This window comes from Cherax quadricarinatus, chromosome 74 (assembly GCF_038502225.1).
Source record: "Cherax quadricarinatus isolate ZL_2023a chromosome 74, ASM3850222v1, whole genome shotgun sequence".
NCBI classification, from domain to species: Eukaryota; Metazoa; Arthropoda; class Malacostraca; order Decapoda; family Parastacidae; genus Cherax; species Cherax quadricarinatus.
The window spans coordinates 7,616,207-7,634,775 of record NC_091365.1 but is presented as its reverse complement, the minus strand read 5'-3'; the positions used below and the strand labels follow the sequence as shown (position 1 = coordinate 7,634,775).

The following is an 18,569-nucleotide window of genomic DNA, read 5'->3' as shown; positions in this document are numbered from 1 at the left end:
ATTGATATGTATTTATAACCTACCCATTGCTTTGTGATCCTCGTTCTCTGTAGCAGTAACATTCGCTCTGAGAGTAACATTCACCCAAGTAACCTGAGTGAATGTTACTCGGCAGCCTGCTGTTATCTTCCTCATTTTCCAATTTCTCCTGTACACTACTCTCAGTATTAAGCTGAAAACTATTTTCTCCCATATATTTCCCCTCATTGTCTGTCTTTCATATTGTTTTTATTTGTATGTTGTATCTAATTTCAAGCCTTTCCCCACCTTGTCTCACTCATGTTCACTACTGCTTTCATAAGTTCCAGTGCTGTAAATACTGTACTTTTATTTGAAATTTTTACTCGCCCCACATTAAAATTAATTGCTTAATTAAGCATTACAGTGCTTATAAAAGGGTGGCTGGGTATGTTACTTTGGCTATCTTCTATTTATTGTTTATTTTTGCAGGCTATGTATGCCTAATCTGCATGTTTTAGTAATAGTTTTACTTTGTACTGAGAGTTTTCAAAGAGACATGTTTTTTAACAATGCATATAGTAATGGCTCTCAAATTTATTTACATATGGAGGTGCTTTTATCTTTGAATATATTTTTGCATGTTATCAGTATACGTACATACATATATATGCACACAGATTTTTGAGATTCATTTTCAAGTAACACAGGAGGACAACCATCTATGCCACACCTCATGATCTTTTCCCTCTACTGGGGAATTAGCCTACTGGTATGGTTGAGTTTTTTTTGCCATCAAATGCAACATCATTGATACGACCTCTGGATTGAAGTGTGATTTAGATATTTAAGTGTAACTACACCTAAAAGGCGGTGCAGAAACTTTGCACAGATATGGATGACAGTGCAGACACTGGAGTGCCACAGTACTGGCATAAATTGAACATTGCACATGCGATATCGAACACAAAAGTTGGAATGAGGTGCCTCAATCCACAAAAATGGAGTTGAATAATTTGTTCAGGTTTTCCCTTTAATAAACAGTCAGATCCCTGATACTGTGATCTGTCAAGGACAGTGTGAGGTGTGGGCTTTGAAAATATTCAGGCAGAAAACATCTATAAATGAAACAATACACAATGAACTCTTAGAGGAGGATGACAAAAAACAAACCTCGAGAAATGTAGAAGCTCAATTGGCAGATAGACAGGAGGCAGATAATGAAAATGGACAAAATAAAGAACTGACACTGTAACACTTATATGAGCATTTACATGCTTCTGGTAAAACTGCATACATTTTTACTGAAAAGGTTGTGCTGTATGACCCTTCCATGCAGGTTTAGCACTTCTTTTTTTATTACAGCCTCTCCTCACTTAACGATAAAAGTTCAGTTCCTAAAACCATGTTGGTAAATGAATTCATCGCTGAGCAAGGAGCATACCATAATGGTAGTGGGTTTATGTCAACCATCTTTGATAATGTTTTAATGTCGCCTTTGCACCATTTATAATGTTTTTAGTATATTTTTAAATGTTTATACGGTAATATACTGTATATTGTAATAAACAGAGTAGAGGAAATCAGCTCTAATATACATTATTTAGGCATGCATACTGATCAGAGAGCCCATTGTAAGTCTAAGTCATTTGTAAACAAGTACATTGCTAAGTGAGGAGAGACTGTATAATAATAATTTACTGAAAAAGATACTAACAATTGTAGCACTGTGTGAAGCAGGCAGTTATGATTTATCACCTATATAAAGTACTGTAGCATAAAACAGACCAAGGATGCATCACAGAATAGCTCTGCATTCAAGTACGACCATCATCTACCGACAACTGCATCGACATCAACTCATAAACTACAGCTCAAGAACTACAGCTATCCACTTCAGGACTCATAGCACCACACCGACCCTTTCCAGACCTTTCAATATCATCAACATACATCAGCAACCAGAGTTTAAGGTAAGAAAGAGTATTTTAATTTTGTACACCTCACTACATTTAAATACGTACAGTCATATTAGTTTTTAACAATTGTCAGAATTAAAACGTAAACTTGCCTGACTTGAAGTGTTGGGGACATAACCTTGTTTTTTCCACCATGTTACTTTGGAGTGTGAGCAAAGTAACATTTATGAAGGGGTTCAGGGAAACCGGCAGGCCGGACTTGAGTCCTGGAGATGGGAAGTACAGTGCCTGCACTCTGAAGGAGGGGTGTTAATGTTGCAGTTTAAAAACTGTAGTGTAAAGCACCCTTCTGGCAAGACAGTGATGGAGTGAATGATGGTGAAAGTTTTCCTTTTTCGGGCCACCCTGCCTTGGTGGGAATCGGCCAGTGTGATAATAAAAAAAAATATAAAAAATTAACATGATTTTGTGTAATGTATCTTTTTCAGGAATGTAACCAATGTGGTGGAAATATGCAGTAGACTTAGACACACAGAAACTAGCAGACAGCATTTGGTTATGAGAGTTATAATTCCAAGGGAAGAGGAGGAATTGTCGAGGTGGTTATGTTGTTATGACGGGAAGGAGCAGCACATAACAGTCATAACTTTAAAGGTCAGCCAGCATACAGTGATTCTGTGGTATGGGTACTCCATATTGCTAGTTTCCTTTAAAGCTACAGACCACCTCTCCTCCAGATGACTCCACTATCTTCCTATACTAGAAATGGGGGCACCAGCACCTCACTGGCCTACCCTCCCTATCTAACTGATTAGATTTAATTGCTTGGTGTAAGCCTATAGTGGTGTCAAAAAATGACTCAAACAGGTAACAATCTTTCAAATGGAAAAGACCACAAGCAAGAAGATAAGGTTTTGTTTGATTTTTACCCAGAGGGTTAGCAACCCAGGGTAACCCAATAAAGTCAGTGTTATTAGGAACTGTCTGTCTTATTTCCATTGGGGTCTTTTAATCCAGTCCCCTAAGATGCGACCCATGACAGTCAACTGACACCCAGGTATGTATATACTGCTAGGGGAACAGGGACAGCAAGTGTAAGGAAACATGCACAATGTTCCACTCATGACATTCAGTGGGTGAGCTGAGTGCACTATCAACCAGGCCACAGGACACTAGGCTAGCATCTATCAAGAGAAGCCCTGCTACAGGCAGATGTACAACAATAAGGAAGCTGCCCCAACTATGCATTTAGTGCTTCATTTTTTTATTATAATAATAATAATAATAATAATAATGCCCCAAGTATGCAGATTTGATGGCAGCCAGAATTGATAGCATACTCAGTTCATATAGTGAGTCTGTGCACAAATAACCCGCACATAGAAGAGAGGAGCTTACGATGACGTTTTGGTTTGACTTGGACCATTTATGTGAGGGTTATTTATGTTTAGTTCCAGTCACGGTATTGTGCCTTTTTTTGTTATTTATGAGAGTCTGTGGTTTGATTCCAGAATGGGTGGCAATGTTTGATGTGTTTTCTTACACCTGCTGCCCCTGTTCACCTAGTAGTAGGTGCCTGGATGTTAGTTGACTTGTGGGTCACATCTCATGGGTGGTAGTATATATCTTAAATAGGGATGAGCTCTGAAATGAGCTGGGGCAGGATAACAACTCTTAGGCTGTAAAACTGATGTGTAAAAAAAAAAGCATGGCAAGCAGGTGGTGTGGGACTACACATCCGCATTTACAATGGCTAACACCAGTATCATGTACGTTGGTCGAGATCAAATGTTTGTTACATACATCTCAAGGACCCCAGTGGAAATAAGTCACTTTGGCTTTTTTGGGTTATCCTAGGCAATCTACACATATGCTGCTATGGATGATAATTTATGTAACTGTATTTATGTGTACCTGTGCCTGAATAAACTTTATTACTTACACATATATGTATAATTTTGGAGATATTATTTGTATTTCTATATATTCATGGGGAAGTGCCAAAGCTGAACTCAAAGGAAACTGGAGGCGCTTAAGTTTGATCTAAATAAGGGGAGGGTAACTCCAATTACTCGGATCAAGAGCCCTTCAGCATTAAGACGACCTCTGCCTTGAAGGCTAGATGTCTGAATAAAATTATTCTTGTATGAGTTAGTTAATCATTCTGTGTCATACTGATAAGGAAATAAGAATCTCAACAGAAATAAAGCATATTGTTTGACCTTCCTGGGTTATTAACCCCCGGAATTAATAATCCAAATAGTTTTCTGCTCCATGCTTTATAAATACACTAAATACTGCTAATGAAAACTTTGTTCCCTTTTAAATGTATGAGAAATTGGTCTACTCAGGTTTATGGTACATTATTATTATTATTATTATTATTATTATTATTATTCAGTTTCCTGAATTAAACCTGAATACATGTACCTTCCATCCCCTCCCCTACAGGCGCTGTATAATCCTACGGATTTAGCGCTTCCCCATGATTATTATTATAATTTTATCTTGTGTAGGCCTACAAGAGGGTTACCAGCACCATTCTTTTTCTAGTATTAATATTGTATTCCTTTTTTTCTAACATTGTAGTGAAATTTTGTCTGCAATATAATGGGTACCATCTAGTGCCTCATTCAATATCTGTATCTTATAATTAGTAAAGAATGTTCTATTCATAGCATAAGTTAGTTTGGATGCTGATTCATGGCATCGACTTTGGTGATGTTATCATATTATCTCAGATAAAATTGCGTAGGCGTTTACTACAGAATTCATTATAAAATAGATATCATTATTTTTATTATTACTAAATCACCCATTAACAGGTATTTTATTATTAAAACTAGCATATTCGGACAAACCTATTTCGCATTCTTCGTAAATAAAGTAAAGTGATTTATTCACTTCACAAAAATCCTCTGACGGTTTTGCTGATTCGCTATGCTTTATAGTAAACATCCGCTATATGACAGATTCACGTTTAATTTTGTTCTACAAAATGTTTCAAAGCTATCATAACATTATTACAACATTATTTAGCGAAGAGAGTGTTGAGAGAGTGTCTGGGTGGGAGCGTTGGACACGCCGCCGTTCAGTGTTTAAGCGATGCAACAAACGCGTTAGTTAATCAATGCAATGATGGCGAACCCTTATGGAATTTTTCCCACTATGCCCACAAATAGTAGTGCCACGCTGTTGTGTGCACAATGCAAAAAGTTCTTCACATACATGGACAGTGTGGTGATGTGTGATGGTGCGTGTAAGAGATGGTACCACACCAAGTGTGCTAAGATACCAGAGACTAAGTACCGCGTCATTCAGGACAAGGACGAGAACAGGACCTTGGGCCTAAAATGTGTCTGGACTTGTAAGGACTGTCGAGACCGCCCTGAGATGGGCAGAGATCCTGAGTTCGAGTCTTATGTTAGAGAGAAACTGGGAAAATTAGGCCAAGTTCTTGAATATTTGGTGACTAAAATCCAGGATATTGAAAACAGACAGAAGAGTCAGGAAGTTGAGTTTAATAAGGTACTGTATTGCATTAATTTTGTGTAAATGTCTGTCAGGAAGGGGGTTCAGTTTTTGAGGATTTCGGTCTAGCCATAGCTTAAGGTGGTTGTACCTTGCCTCACATAGGCCTAGGGTGCAGCACCAGTGAGCCACACTGACAAAACTATGTAGTGAATTAATACATTTAAAGAATGAATCGTATACATTTTAATAACACTAGTGATTTAATGCATTTTAAAAAATGCATTGTATACATTTTAGTAAAACTACATAGTGAATTAATACATTTAAAAAAAATAATGCATTGTATACATTTTAGTTTGAATTGAACTTCTATTTCTGAATAAGTTCAGGCTTGTTTGTGTAATTTTTTTTGGCATCATGTTAATTATGGATGTGAAATCTAGCACAGACCAGCTGGATTTAGAAAAGGTTAGAGCATATCAAGGTGACGGACACTATTTTGGTACAAATCAGTGGGAAAATTACTGTCCACAGCAGCTCACAACAATTCAATATCATCCACCTGGTAAGTCAAATTATATAATAAATAATTATGTCAGTAAAGGCTAAACACTACAGGAAGAATAAAGAATGATCTTAACATAGTGAATGTTGTGGAAAAGCGACTGGTTTTTAAAGAAATATGACAGTTTAATTCAAACTTTGAGTATACAGTGAAGGTGCAGTTCAGTGGAATGTGTGTTGGTGTTAATTAATTAGTGCAGTCGGTTCAGTTCATTGGTGCTGTATCCTGTCACCTTCAAATAGGTTCAAAGTAAACCCCAATTTCAGTGGTAATTCACTTCATCTGGCTCTTTTGGGGTTATTCTAGGTAATATACACATGTGTTACTATGTATGATAATTGTATTACCTGAATTTGTGTAACTCTACTTATGTGTACCTGTACTTAGATAAACTTACATACTTTGAAAAAATATTTACGTTTATGAATAATTACATATATGTTAATTGGCCAATTCATTGTTTAATAATTTGGATCATCATAAAAGAAGAATATTCTTACGTATTTCATCATACATAGTACATTTTGTGTTTATATATATATACGTATATATTAATTAATGTCAGTTACATTATTGTGTTATGAATATAATAATGATTCACTCTACAACCATTTCTCTCTTCACCTCTCCCCTATTCTCTTCCCCCTTTCTCCCCTCCCCTCGCCCCTATTCTCTTCCCCCTCTCTCCCCTCCCCTCTCCCCTTCCATCTCCCCCTCCATGTCTCCCCCTCCCCCTGTCTTTCTCCTCTCACCCTTTCTCCCCCTCTTTCCCCTCTCTTCCCCTCTCCCCTTTCCTCCCAGCCCCTTCTTTCAACATCTTAAAGGGAAGAATATAACAAGTTGTGATAAAATAATTCCCAGAAGGTTGCTCAAACATACTGGAAACCACAGACAACAAAGACTTGACAAATTAGTAAGTAAACAAACTGATCAGATTGAAAAGCAGATTTGACATATTCACAGATAGCCATCTGGGAAAGAACATAATAGAAAATTGTTGCATGCAGTGTTGGCATGGTATCTGATCCTAAAAAGAAATTTGAACGAGTTAGAAAAAAATCCAGAGATGTACAAAACAGTTCAAAGAATTAAAAAATATGAAATGTGAAAAAGGCTAAAAAAAACATTGGTTGATAGGAAAGGCAGAGGCACGGTAATTACACAAGACTGTGAAAGAAGATGAATAATGTATAGTGAAAATTTCCATTACTAACAATTAGGACAACAGCAGACCATGGCTATAGGCTAAGGAAGAATGGATAGTAGAAAGTTCTTTTTTTTTTTTAACTCATTGGCTGTTCCCACTACAGCAGGGTTGCCCAAAGAAGAAAACGCATGCATTCACCATTATTCACTCAATTGCCGTCTTTCCAGAAGTGTGCCGACATCGCAATCAGATTTCCTTCCAACTGTAATATCCCCACCACTCAAAGATTGCAGTCACTGCTCACCTCACCTACAGGACTCAAGTCTAGCTAACCAGTTTCCCTGAATCCCTTCATAAAGTTACTTTGGTCACTCTCCAGCAGCACATCAAGTGTAAAACAGTGAATCGGTAAACTAGGCACATTCCAAACCCGAGCAACCCAACATATGTAAATGGTCTCTAAATTGTTTCTATCTAATTTAGTGTCAGAAAACAAATAAATCACGACTTTGCTGAAATATGTACTGGGTAGATAGTATGAGTAAATGAATGCAGACTCAAAGCCATGACTCTTCTATTATCCAGTCATAGGAGCATAAGACAGGAGACTGTAACTCTCAATGGTTCATGACTGACTGGATCGTCATCATCAGGTTCCTTTCCTAAGTGCAGTTTTTTGGTAAAATACTGGAGATACAACTTTTTTTTTTTTTTTGTGCTTTAGTAGGATTGCTGGTTTTTTCTTTGTCTCATGAATCTGAAAGATGGCAGGCAAATATTACAAACTCCCACTGGCATCCATTTTACACTTTACTTTCACGTGTTTTTTTTTTATCATATTGCTGTAATGTCTCATACCTAAGTAGAGTGTTCTGTTCAAATCTGAACCTGGGTAAGACATATGAGCATATCTTACATCATTTTTTTTATTTTTCACTTCTTTTCAACACCTTCCTTTAAACCAGGAGGTAGGAGTAATTTAATGGAGAAAGTTTGCTACTGGGGATACAGAAATTACAGTATAGATAGATTGGTACTGGGGAATACATAGCTGCAGGGGTCTGCACTGTACTCTATCTGCTGGAGCAGACTATGTGGCTGTCATAAATGTAGAAGGTTAATTCTCCTGAGATATGTCACAAAGACTGTTTTACTTGACAGTTTTTCCTACATTCTGTAAAGCTTTCTGTATCAGTTGTTGTTGACTTCAGCAACAGCAAAGGCAATGCTATGGGAAAACCTGGCTGTGTGTGTAGCATTTGTCTCACAGTTAGTGGATAGAGGGTCAAGCCTCCTCCCATTCCTTGTTCTGAATGTCTCAAACAAGTGTAGTGCTTATTGTAATGAAATATAAAAAGAATGTAGTATTCATATGGGTCACATCTCTATGTCTATACCTTCTTTAGAATAATAAAATACATACTGTAATTCAGACGTGTGTTCCTCTCGTAAACTAAAAGCTCTGGGATAAACATTCCTTCTCATACTTTTCCACCTTGGCTTGCTCTTCTAACTATATGAATGCTTTGTGGCACTCCAACAACTGCACCACATCCTCTTCAGCCTCATGAGATTTAGCATGGCTAGCAAGGACCACACCCTCCATGTGTACTGTATTTACATCTTTAAGGGCCTTGTGGAATCTGAATCAGCAGATTCAGGTCTCTTATATTCATTGTGGCAACTGTAACTTCATTCCATTGTTTATTATATATAAAATGGTGTCATCTATCAGGGAAGGTTCCTTGATGCCAGTGTGGGGCTCTTGATCCCAGAAATTGGACTTGACCTCTCCTTTCCTGAATTAAACCTGACTGCCTCCTATTCCCTGAGGCACTGTATAACCCCCATGGGTTTAGTGCTGTCCCATAAATGTAATAATAATAATAATGATAATTGAAATGGTGACAATTATGTTAAATATTTTCCAGCAATCCTTTATTTGTGATTGTCTTCCAGTGGTGTCTTGGACGAGTTTTAGGAAGGTTATTCAAATTCAAATTCAAAGTTTATTCTCTATAAAAATTACAATGTTGAATTTACAGAATTTGGTTGTTGTGTGGTTTACATGTAATTAAATAATGATTACAGAGTGCACCACTAGAACGCCTAGCATGGCTAGGCATTTCGGGCAGACTTTGTTTAATTCTTTATTTTAAAATATTACAAATTATGAGGTAAGTTGGTATTATGGCTAAGTGACTAAATACTAGTTTGTGAGTTTAGCAACGTGAATGCTTTTGTTTTGGCACAGTACATAGTTTCAGTATTGGAGTATCATAGGATTCATTATTTTAAGATTGAGATTAATATTTCTGTTTATGGTCAAATGGGTGAGTGAGTGTAAGTGTGAACCACCAGGTGGTATTCGTGTAGTTAGTTGATGGGGTTTATCAGGGAGATAAGATGTTTTCTAATGGTAGTTTTGAAGGTGATGAATGTGTCTGCAGTTCTAGAGTTCTCAGGTAGGGTGTTCCAGATTTTAGGGCCTTTGACATACATTGAATTTTTGTAAAGGTTTAGTCGGACATGGGGAATGTCGTAGAGATGTTTGTGTCTGGTGTTATGCCTGTGGGTTCTGTCACAACTATCAAGAAAGCGTTTTAGGTCAAGGTTGATATTGGAGTTTAAGGTCCTGTAGATGTAGATTGCACAGTAGTAAGTGTGGATGTACTGAACAGGGAGTAAGTTTAGATCTATGAAGAGTGGGGGGGGGGGGTGTTGCCAGGGATGGGATTTAGTGATTATTCTTACTGCAGCTTTTTGTTGGGTTATTATTGGCTTTAGGTGTGTTGCTGCAGTTGATCCCCAAGCACAAATAGCATAGGTGAGGTATGGATAAATAAGTGAGTGGTATAGTGTGAGAAGGGCATTTTGCGGCACGTAGTATCATATCTTGGAGAGGATCCCAACTGTTTTGGATACTTTTTTGGTTATGTGTTGGATATGGGTGCTGAAATTCAGATTGTTGTCAAGGTATAGGCCTAGGAATTTGCCCTCATTATGTCTGGTAATTAGAGTGTTGTCGATCTTAATGTTAATTTGTGCATCTGCTCTGCTACCAAACATAATATAGTAGGTTTTGTCAGTGTTAAACGTAAGTTTATTGGCTGTCATCCAAGTCGATATTTTGATCAGCTCCTTGTTAACAATGGTGTTGAGGGTGGCAAGATTAGGGTGAGAGATGACATAAGTCGTGTCGTCAGCAAAGAGAATGGGTTTCAGGTGTTGGGATACGTTTGGAAGATCATTGATGTATATGAGGAAGAGCAGGGGACCAAGGACACTTCCCTGCGGAACTCCAGTATCAAGTGGCCGTGTTGTTGATGCTGTGTCTTTAATGGTAACATACTGATACCTATTAGTAAGGTAAGATTTGAAATAAGCAAGCGCATGGCCTCTTATACCGTAATGGTCAAGTTTGTGGAGTAGGATGTCGTGGTCTACTGTGTCAAAAGCTTTTCTTAGGTCAATAAAAATTCCTAGTGGATATTCCTTATTTTCCAATGCTGTGTAAAGCAGATCTAGCATTTTTATGATTGCATCATTAGTGCTTTTATTTTTCCTGAATCCAAATTGGCAGGGGTTGAGTATGTTTTGTGCCGTTATAAATGAATATAGTCTCCTGTGCACGAGTTTCTCAAAGATTTTGGATAGCAATGGTAAGTTTGATATTGGCCTATAGTTGTTTAAGTCTGTATGGTCACCACATTTATGTATTGGTGTAACCCTTGCCATCTTGAGTAGTTTCGGGAAGGTGCTAGTTTCTAGTGACTTGTTAAAAAGTAATGAAATAGCATGCGAAAGGATATGGGCCGCTCGCTTGTACAGTAATGGTGGGACATTAGACAGATTCCCTGAGTTGTTTTTAAGTGACTTTATAATCTCGGTGACTTCCGAGGGCTCAGTTGGTGCAAGATAGAAGGAATTTGGGAAATTCCCATCTAGGTAGTCCCCGGCATGGGCATTAGTATGTGGGATTTTATTGGCGAGATTAGATCCTCTGTTTAATATCTCTGTATAGATATCTCTGTATAATAAATGCTAATGAGCTGATACAGTTATACAGTGGTTGAATCTAGGGAGTGTTTTGAGAAAGACAATCTTGATGTGTAAAAAAGTTATTATATTCTTTGTAATGGGTAGCATGTAGCACTAACATTGAAAAATAGAGGTGGTTACCAGCTGGCTGACTGATCAGAGATTGTCTGCAGTTTGTTGATGGAGGATTCAGTCTCCACCACTCCTTGCACTGAATGACCCACAATGGCTAAGTGCTCATAGGAAAAGTTGTATTTTTAAACAGCAGGGCAAAAATACGTCTTAACATGCTTTATGTGATAGATGCATTCCTGACCCATGGTGCATGAAGCAAACCCATTACAGGTCCACAACCCTTTATCCGAAATTCTGAAATTGGAAAAGTTCCGAAAACCAAAGGTTTTTCGTGGAGTGTGGAGCATCAGCCATCTCAGTGCTGGGTCACGCCACCATCTGGCAGTGTTGAGAATCATTCTGTACTTTGAAAAATTCTGAAATTCAAAACAGTACTGGCTCCAAGGGTTTTGGATAAAAGGATGTGGACCTGTATAACATATGAAACAGGGATTCATTCCAAGACATTACAAGTCTCACATTTCTTGACATATGTTTACCAAAAATAAAATGTGTTTACTACACATGCACCAAATGGTTCTATATAAAAAAAAGACATGAATTTGGTTCAAAAGCTGAGAAAAATAAACTAAACAATAATATTCATAACCATTCTCTCTTTTATCCTTCCTCCTCCTCTCATCACCAACCAAACTGGTTTGACTGAATTGAATCATACACATGAAGAACCTGTGAATACATATCTTCCTAGTACTCTTTCCTCCCTCCCTCCCTTGCCCCTTGGTTGGTAGCGCACTCAGCTCACACATTGAGGTCCGTGGTTCAATTCCCATTATGGGTAGGAACATTAGGCTTGTTTCCCTACACCTGCTGTCCCTGTTCAGTTAGCAGTAAGAAGGTATCTGGGTGTTAGCTGATTGGTGTGGGTTGCATCCTGGGGACGAAATTAACCTAATTTGCCTGAAATGCTCTGCATAATGAGGGGGTTTTCTATGTAGTATGTCATTGATGCCAGTTATGGTCTATATAAATTGTACAGTGGACCCCCGGTTTTTGGCTGGTGTGGAAATCGTACAATTTGGATTTCGAGCACTTTTTTGGCGAAATTTCACCCTGGGTTTCATACATTCACTCAGAAATTGTTGGTACCAGACGCGTGCGCCTGGGCCGCTCATACGTTCGTGATTCACTCTTGGGTATACATTAAATGTCTTATTTTAGGTTAATGTAGACATTTTCAATAATCCATCTATGATATTTTCTTTAAAATTATGTAAGAAACACGTTACATAGCATATAAACATGCCTTTGTTACTCATTACTCAGAGTGCCCCTCTAGTCTTAACGTCATAGTAATACTAATAGTACGTAATAATAATCGCTCTTGGGCACTTAAATGTCTTATTTTATGTTAATACGTATAGGCATTTTCATTAATCCATCTATGATATTTTCTTCAAAATTATGTAAGAAACAAGTTACATAGCATATAAAATGCAATGTTTATATACAGTGAAGGGTAAACATTATGTTTTCTCTGGTCCAGCATTAGAGAAAACTGTGTGAATCTGCGTTGGCCCAGTAACCGCCCTTAACCCTTTCAGGGTCCATCCCATAGATCTACGGCTTTGCGTTCAGTGTCCAAACCGTAGATCTACGTCATGAGCTCAGCTCACTCTGATAAACTGTGAGTGGTACACTTGGGCCTAGATATGAGAGAATACATCTATGTGGTATGTGTGCACCACATAAAACAAATTCTGCAGCACACTGTGTATAATGAGAGAAAAAAAACTGAAACCAAGATTTTCGATTAAAACAGCAACTTTGCAGTGTTTTTTCGTATGTTTTTTATAGTTGTATTTGCAATTTCTTGGTCTCATTTGATAGAATGGAAGACATATTACAGAAATAGAGATGATTTTGATTGGTTTTAGCACCGGAAATGGCTTGAAACTGAGCTCAAAGTAGCGGAAATGTTAAATTTTTGTCGATGTTCAAGAGTAAACAAACGACCTCACACGTCTAATACACGCCAGCTGGTGGATCTAATACACATTCACAAATGTGGTGATGATATTTATACAATTATTACAATATTGCATAACAGTAAATCTTCTATTTTTTGGTGTGAATAAAAATTCATTATGTAAATAAAAAATAAAAATGGGATTTATTTGTAAAGCCTCAAAACGTAACTAATGAACCGAGGAAATGTTAGTTTAGTGCCAGGAATGCCTACATTGTTTATTCTGGATGCTATTTTGAAATTGGAATATTTTGAACTTTGTGTTAAATTGGCCAAATTACCAATTTCCGATCACTTTATTTTGTAGTTGAAACAGTTGACTTGGTGATTTCTTGTGCTCAATCGATAGAATAGAAGTAATACTAGTAAAATAGCTAAGAATTTGGTCGACTGGAATGATGTAATTGGCCTAAAATGGAAGTCAAAGTCGGCAAAATCACCGATTCGTAAATATCGCTGACACATCAAAATTCGTGAGAGCATAATTTCGTCAATTTTCCATCAAATTTCGTACTTTTTGTTTTATTACCTTCGCAAAAAGATTCTCTACCATTTCATAAGAAAAAAATAACAAATTTTTTTTTGGAAAATGCTTGGACACTGGGGCACCACTTCAGATTTGGGCCTTGGACCCTGAAGGGGTTAATACATAAGCTTTTGTTTACAATTCTTGCCATGAATTATTCATTACTTCTCTCTCTGTTTATGATGGCATCTAAAGGTAGTTGTTAGAAACAGTTAAACTCGGTGAACATGCGCAAATAACCCGCACGTAGAAGAGACGAGCTTACGACGACGTTTTGGTCCGACTTGGACCATTTACAAAGTCACACAGTGTGACTTTGTAAATGGTTCAAGTCGGACCAAAATGTTGTTGTAAGCTCCTCTCTTCTATGTGCGGGTTATTTGTGTATCCTTCCAGTCACGGTATTGTCGATGGTAATAATATGACTGTAGGCCGCAGTGTATGTAGCCGGTAGGTATACACCTGAGATGAAGTCCGCCGGGGACTACAAATAAATATCTACTCGCCAACAAGAGTCTTCAATAAAGGTATGTAATGATCTTTTATCATTAAAATTAATCATTTATATTTATTTCTCATTGTTTTCTGTATGTAAAACTATAGTTATTCTCTATAAAATGTATCTTTTGTTAATATTTTTGGGTGTCTGAAATGGTTTAATTGGATTACTTTATTTCTTATGGGAAATATTACTTCGGTTTTCGGCCATTTCGGATTTCGGCCAACCTTCTGGAATTTTTATTATTATTATTATTATTAGTATTATTATTATTATTATTATTATTATTATTATTGCTGACTGTGTCAGAGCAACCCAACATCAACTGACCAGGTGCCCATTTTCTTTGACTTGGGGCAAGACACTTAAATTAAAAAAAAAAAAAAAACATAGGATTTCTTTCAAAATAAGCTCATTGGATTTACCATTCCCAAATCTGTTTTATTTCTTATAAGAGTGAAATTTAAAAGAGATATTACTGTACTAAAAACACGTGGTGCTGGGCTTAGTTGATCACTGATCGCTAAATCTTTTCAAAACTTCATTGTACATAAATGGGCCCAAAATCTGGAAATCTCCAGAACCACTGGCTCAGCTAGCATTTTTAACCCCTTGAGGGTCCGTGCCGTAGATCTACGGCTTTACGTTGAGGGTCCAAACTGTAGATCTACGTCGTGTGCTCAGCTCACTCTGATAAGCTGTGAGCAGTAAATTTTGGCCTTGATATGAGAGAATACAACTATGTGGTATGTGTGCACCACATAAAACAAATCCTGCAGCATGTAGTGCATAATGAGAGAAAAAAAAACGAGACCATAATTTTCGATTAAAACAGCAAATTTGCAGTGTTTTTTCGTATATTTTTTATAGTTGTATTTGCGATTTCTTGGTCTCATTTGATAGAATGGAAGACATATTACAGAAATAGAGATGATTTTGATTGGTTTTAGTAATGGAAATGGCTTGAAACTGAGCTCAAAGTAGTGGAAATGTTAAATTTTTGCCGATGTTCAAGAGTAAACAAATGACCTCACACGTCTAATACATGCCAGCTGGTGGGTCTTATATATGTTCACAAATGTGCTGATATTATTTATACAGTTATTACAATATTGCATAACAGTAAATCTTCTATTTTTAGGTTTGAATAAAAATTCATTATGTGAATAAAAAATCAAAATGGAATTCATTAGTAAAGCCTGAAAATGTAACTGATGAACAGAGGAAATGTTAGTTTAGTGCCAGGAATGCCTGCATTGTTTATTCTGAACCCTATTTTGAAATTGGAGTATTTTGAACTTTGCATTAAATTGGCCAAATTACCAATTTCCGATCACTTTATATTGTAGTTGAAACAGTTGACTTGGTGATTTCTTGTGCTCAGTTGATAGAATAGAAGTAATACTAGTGAAATAGCTAAGAATTTGGTCGACTGGAATAATGTAATTGGCCTATAATGGGAGTCAAAGTCCGCAAAATCACTGATGCGTAAATATCGCTGACACATCAAAATTTGCAAGAGCATAATTTCGTCAGTTTTCCCTCAAATTTCGTCCTTTTTTTGTTTTATTACCTTTAGAAAAAGATTCTCTACCATTACATAAGAAAAAATAGCAAATTTTTTTTTTTTAAATTCTTGGACACTGGTGCACCCTTTGAAATTTGGCCTCTGGACCCTGAAAGGGTTAAAACTACAGTTTAAAAAACACTATCTCCTTAACCTATCCCAGCTCATCATAAATACATATGCAAAAACTATACATGCATTTGCTCAATATCATGAGCATAGGTAAAAACTCTTTCATCAGTATAATCAATGTATACTTACTCTCAGTATCTGTATTCATCTCAAATGTCAATCATTCCATTATGGCTGCCTAAGGGTAATCAAAATTGTACGTTTTCTCTACAAGACTTATTAGAGCTATGTAGCATGACCTAATAGAATACTCAGTTCTCTTGTATTCATTGTAACTCGCCTAATGACCATGTGTACTGTTATTGCCTTATTAATCTTAAGTTAATTGTAAGTTTGCTTGAAATGCTCTGCATATAAGCGAAATTGCATAAATTGAGGGAAATCTGTATTACCCTTGCTCTCTAGCTGGCATTACAAGCTACATAGAGATTGTCTTTGATGTTCTGTAACATCCCCCAATGAAAAGCAGGGGCGTCACTAGCACGTTAAGAGACAACACAATAAGTGTCAGGGGCCCAAGACTGTTCAGTTGCCTCCCAGCATACATAAGGGGGATTACCAATAGACCCCTGGCTGTCTTCAAGCAGGCACTGGACAAGCACCTAAGTCGGTACCTGACCAACCGGGCTGTGGCTCGTACGTTGGATTGCATGCAGCAAGCAGTAACAGCCTGGTTGATCAGGCTCTGATCCACCATGAGGCCTGGTCACAGACCGGGCCGCGGGTTCGTTGACCCCCGGAACTCTCTCCAGGTAAACTCCAGGTAATATAAAGGGGCTTTTGGCATGTACACCTATTATATTCCTTTGTATAAACATATATCATGTCAAAATGAAATGTATTATTATTATTATCATCATTATTATTATTATTATTATTATTATTATTATTATTATTATTATAAAAGCTAGATATGCAGTGACCACCCACTTCAATCATATATGCCTCCCAGCATACATAAGAGGGATTACCAGTAGACCCCTGACTGTCTTCAAGAAGTTGCTGGACAGGCACCTAAAGTCAGCGCTTGACCAGCCAGGCTGTGGTTTATACATTGGGTTGTGTGTGACCAACAGTGACAGCCTGATTGATCAGGCCCTGATCCACCATGAGGCCTGGTCACAGACCGGGCCGCGGGGCATTGACCCCTGAAGCCCTCTTCAGGTATACTCCAGGTATACACTACATTTAGGAAATTTTTGGTAGAATTGGTTGCTGCATATAAGCGAAATTGCATAAATTGAAGGAAATCTGTATTACCCTTGCTCTCTAGTTGGCATTACAAGCTACATAGAGATTGTCTTTGATGTTCTGTAAGAGATACCCATACATCCTTTTCTGATTAGCTTTTTCAGTAACTATATCTGTTTGCTGTGAGACATCATAGCAAGAGGAAGTCGGAGTACTGGTCTAAATACTACTATATTTTGTAACAAGAAAAAAGGTGGAACAGAAGTGGTTTTTAAACCCCATTTTTTTTCATTATTACATAATGATACAGGGCAAAATATGAATAAAAACAATAAAGGGAAAATTAGAAGTACGTGTCTTGGCATAGGGTGACCTGCTGGTATCATAGATTGGAGATGACATAAGCTACTGGTTTTTGCTTTATTATTTTCACCCTTCAAGGGGAAGCCTAGATACTGGTAAAGGGCTCTTGATTCAAGGCATTGGAGCTGCCTTCACTCTCCTTGGATCAGACCTGCTTACCTCCCATTCCTAAGGTATTGTTTAAATATTATAGGTTTAGTTCTTCCCCGTGAAATAATTATAATTACAGTAGTTCAGTTGCTCATCAGTTAAGCTTAGATGCAAATCTATACATACTGTATTTGTACAAGTAAACAACTGCTAATTTCTTGCATAAATCTTATAATAAACAATAGTAATAATAATAATAAGGATAAGAATACAGTAGCATTTTGCTTCTTAAAAGCTTAAAAAAAAATTAAGACTTTGATACGTGTGTGTGCGCGTGCATATGTACACTGTAAGTGTGTACTCACCTGCGTGCATGCATGCAGAAGAACACACAAACACACACACATACATGCACATAAACACAGGTGCTGTGATTTGACCCTTGCAAGCACAAATAGGTGAGTACATACATGCACAATCATCTTCAACATAATCTCTACCTTGTGAGACTGAAGAGTGTAGAGCGAGGGGGGCATTATGATAGAAGTGCACAAGTGAACAGAAGGGTTAGATAAAATGGTGTTAATAGGATTCTGAAAATATCAACCCAAGATAAAACTTGAAACACTGGATTCGTGGATTTGTACATTATTAAAACATAAATACAGGTCCACCATCGCAAATCCGGCATCATTGGGACCTGTAGTGTGCCGGATTACTGAGTTTGCTGGATTACAGAGTGGTTAGGTTAGAATATATACTTAATAAAGTTAACCAACTTTACTTACACATGAAAGTTCATTGAACATCGGCAAAAATAGAACATTTCCGCTACTTTGAGCTCAATTTCAAGGTACACTTTTTGTCATGAAACCAATCAAAATCATATCTATTTCTGTAATATATCTTCCATTCTATCAAATGAGACAAAAAAAAAAACGAGAATACAACTACGAAAACCATACGAAAATATACCACTAAGAGGCGGCTAAT

At 37.2% G+C, this 18,569-nt stretch overlaps 1 protein-coding gene across 1 annotated transcript in view; it reads left to right on the top strand.

Annotated features, from left to right (window-relative positions):
• Nucleotides 1–4,901: 4,901 nt before the first annotated feature.
• Nucleotides 4,902–18,569, top strand: part of LOC128700212 (uncharacterized) — a 32,068-nt gene continuing 18,400 nt past the window's right edge. Inside the window, exon 1 of the mRNA XM_053793267.2 lies at nt 4,902–5,405. Coding sequence (XP_053649242.1) covers nt 5,013–5,405 — 393 coding nt within the window. The 5' untranslated portion in view covers nt 4,902–5,012. The remainder of the gene's footprint in view (nt 5,406–18,569) is intronic.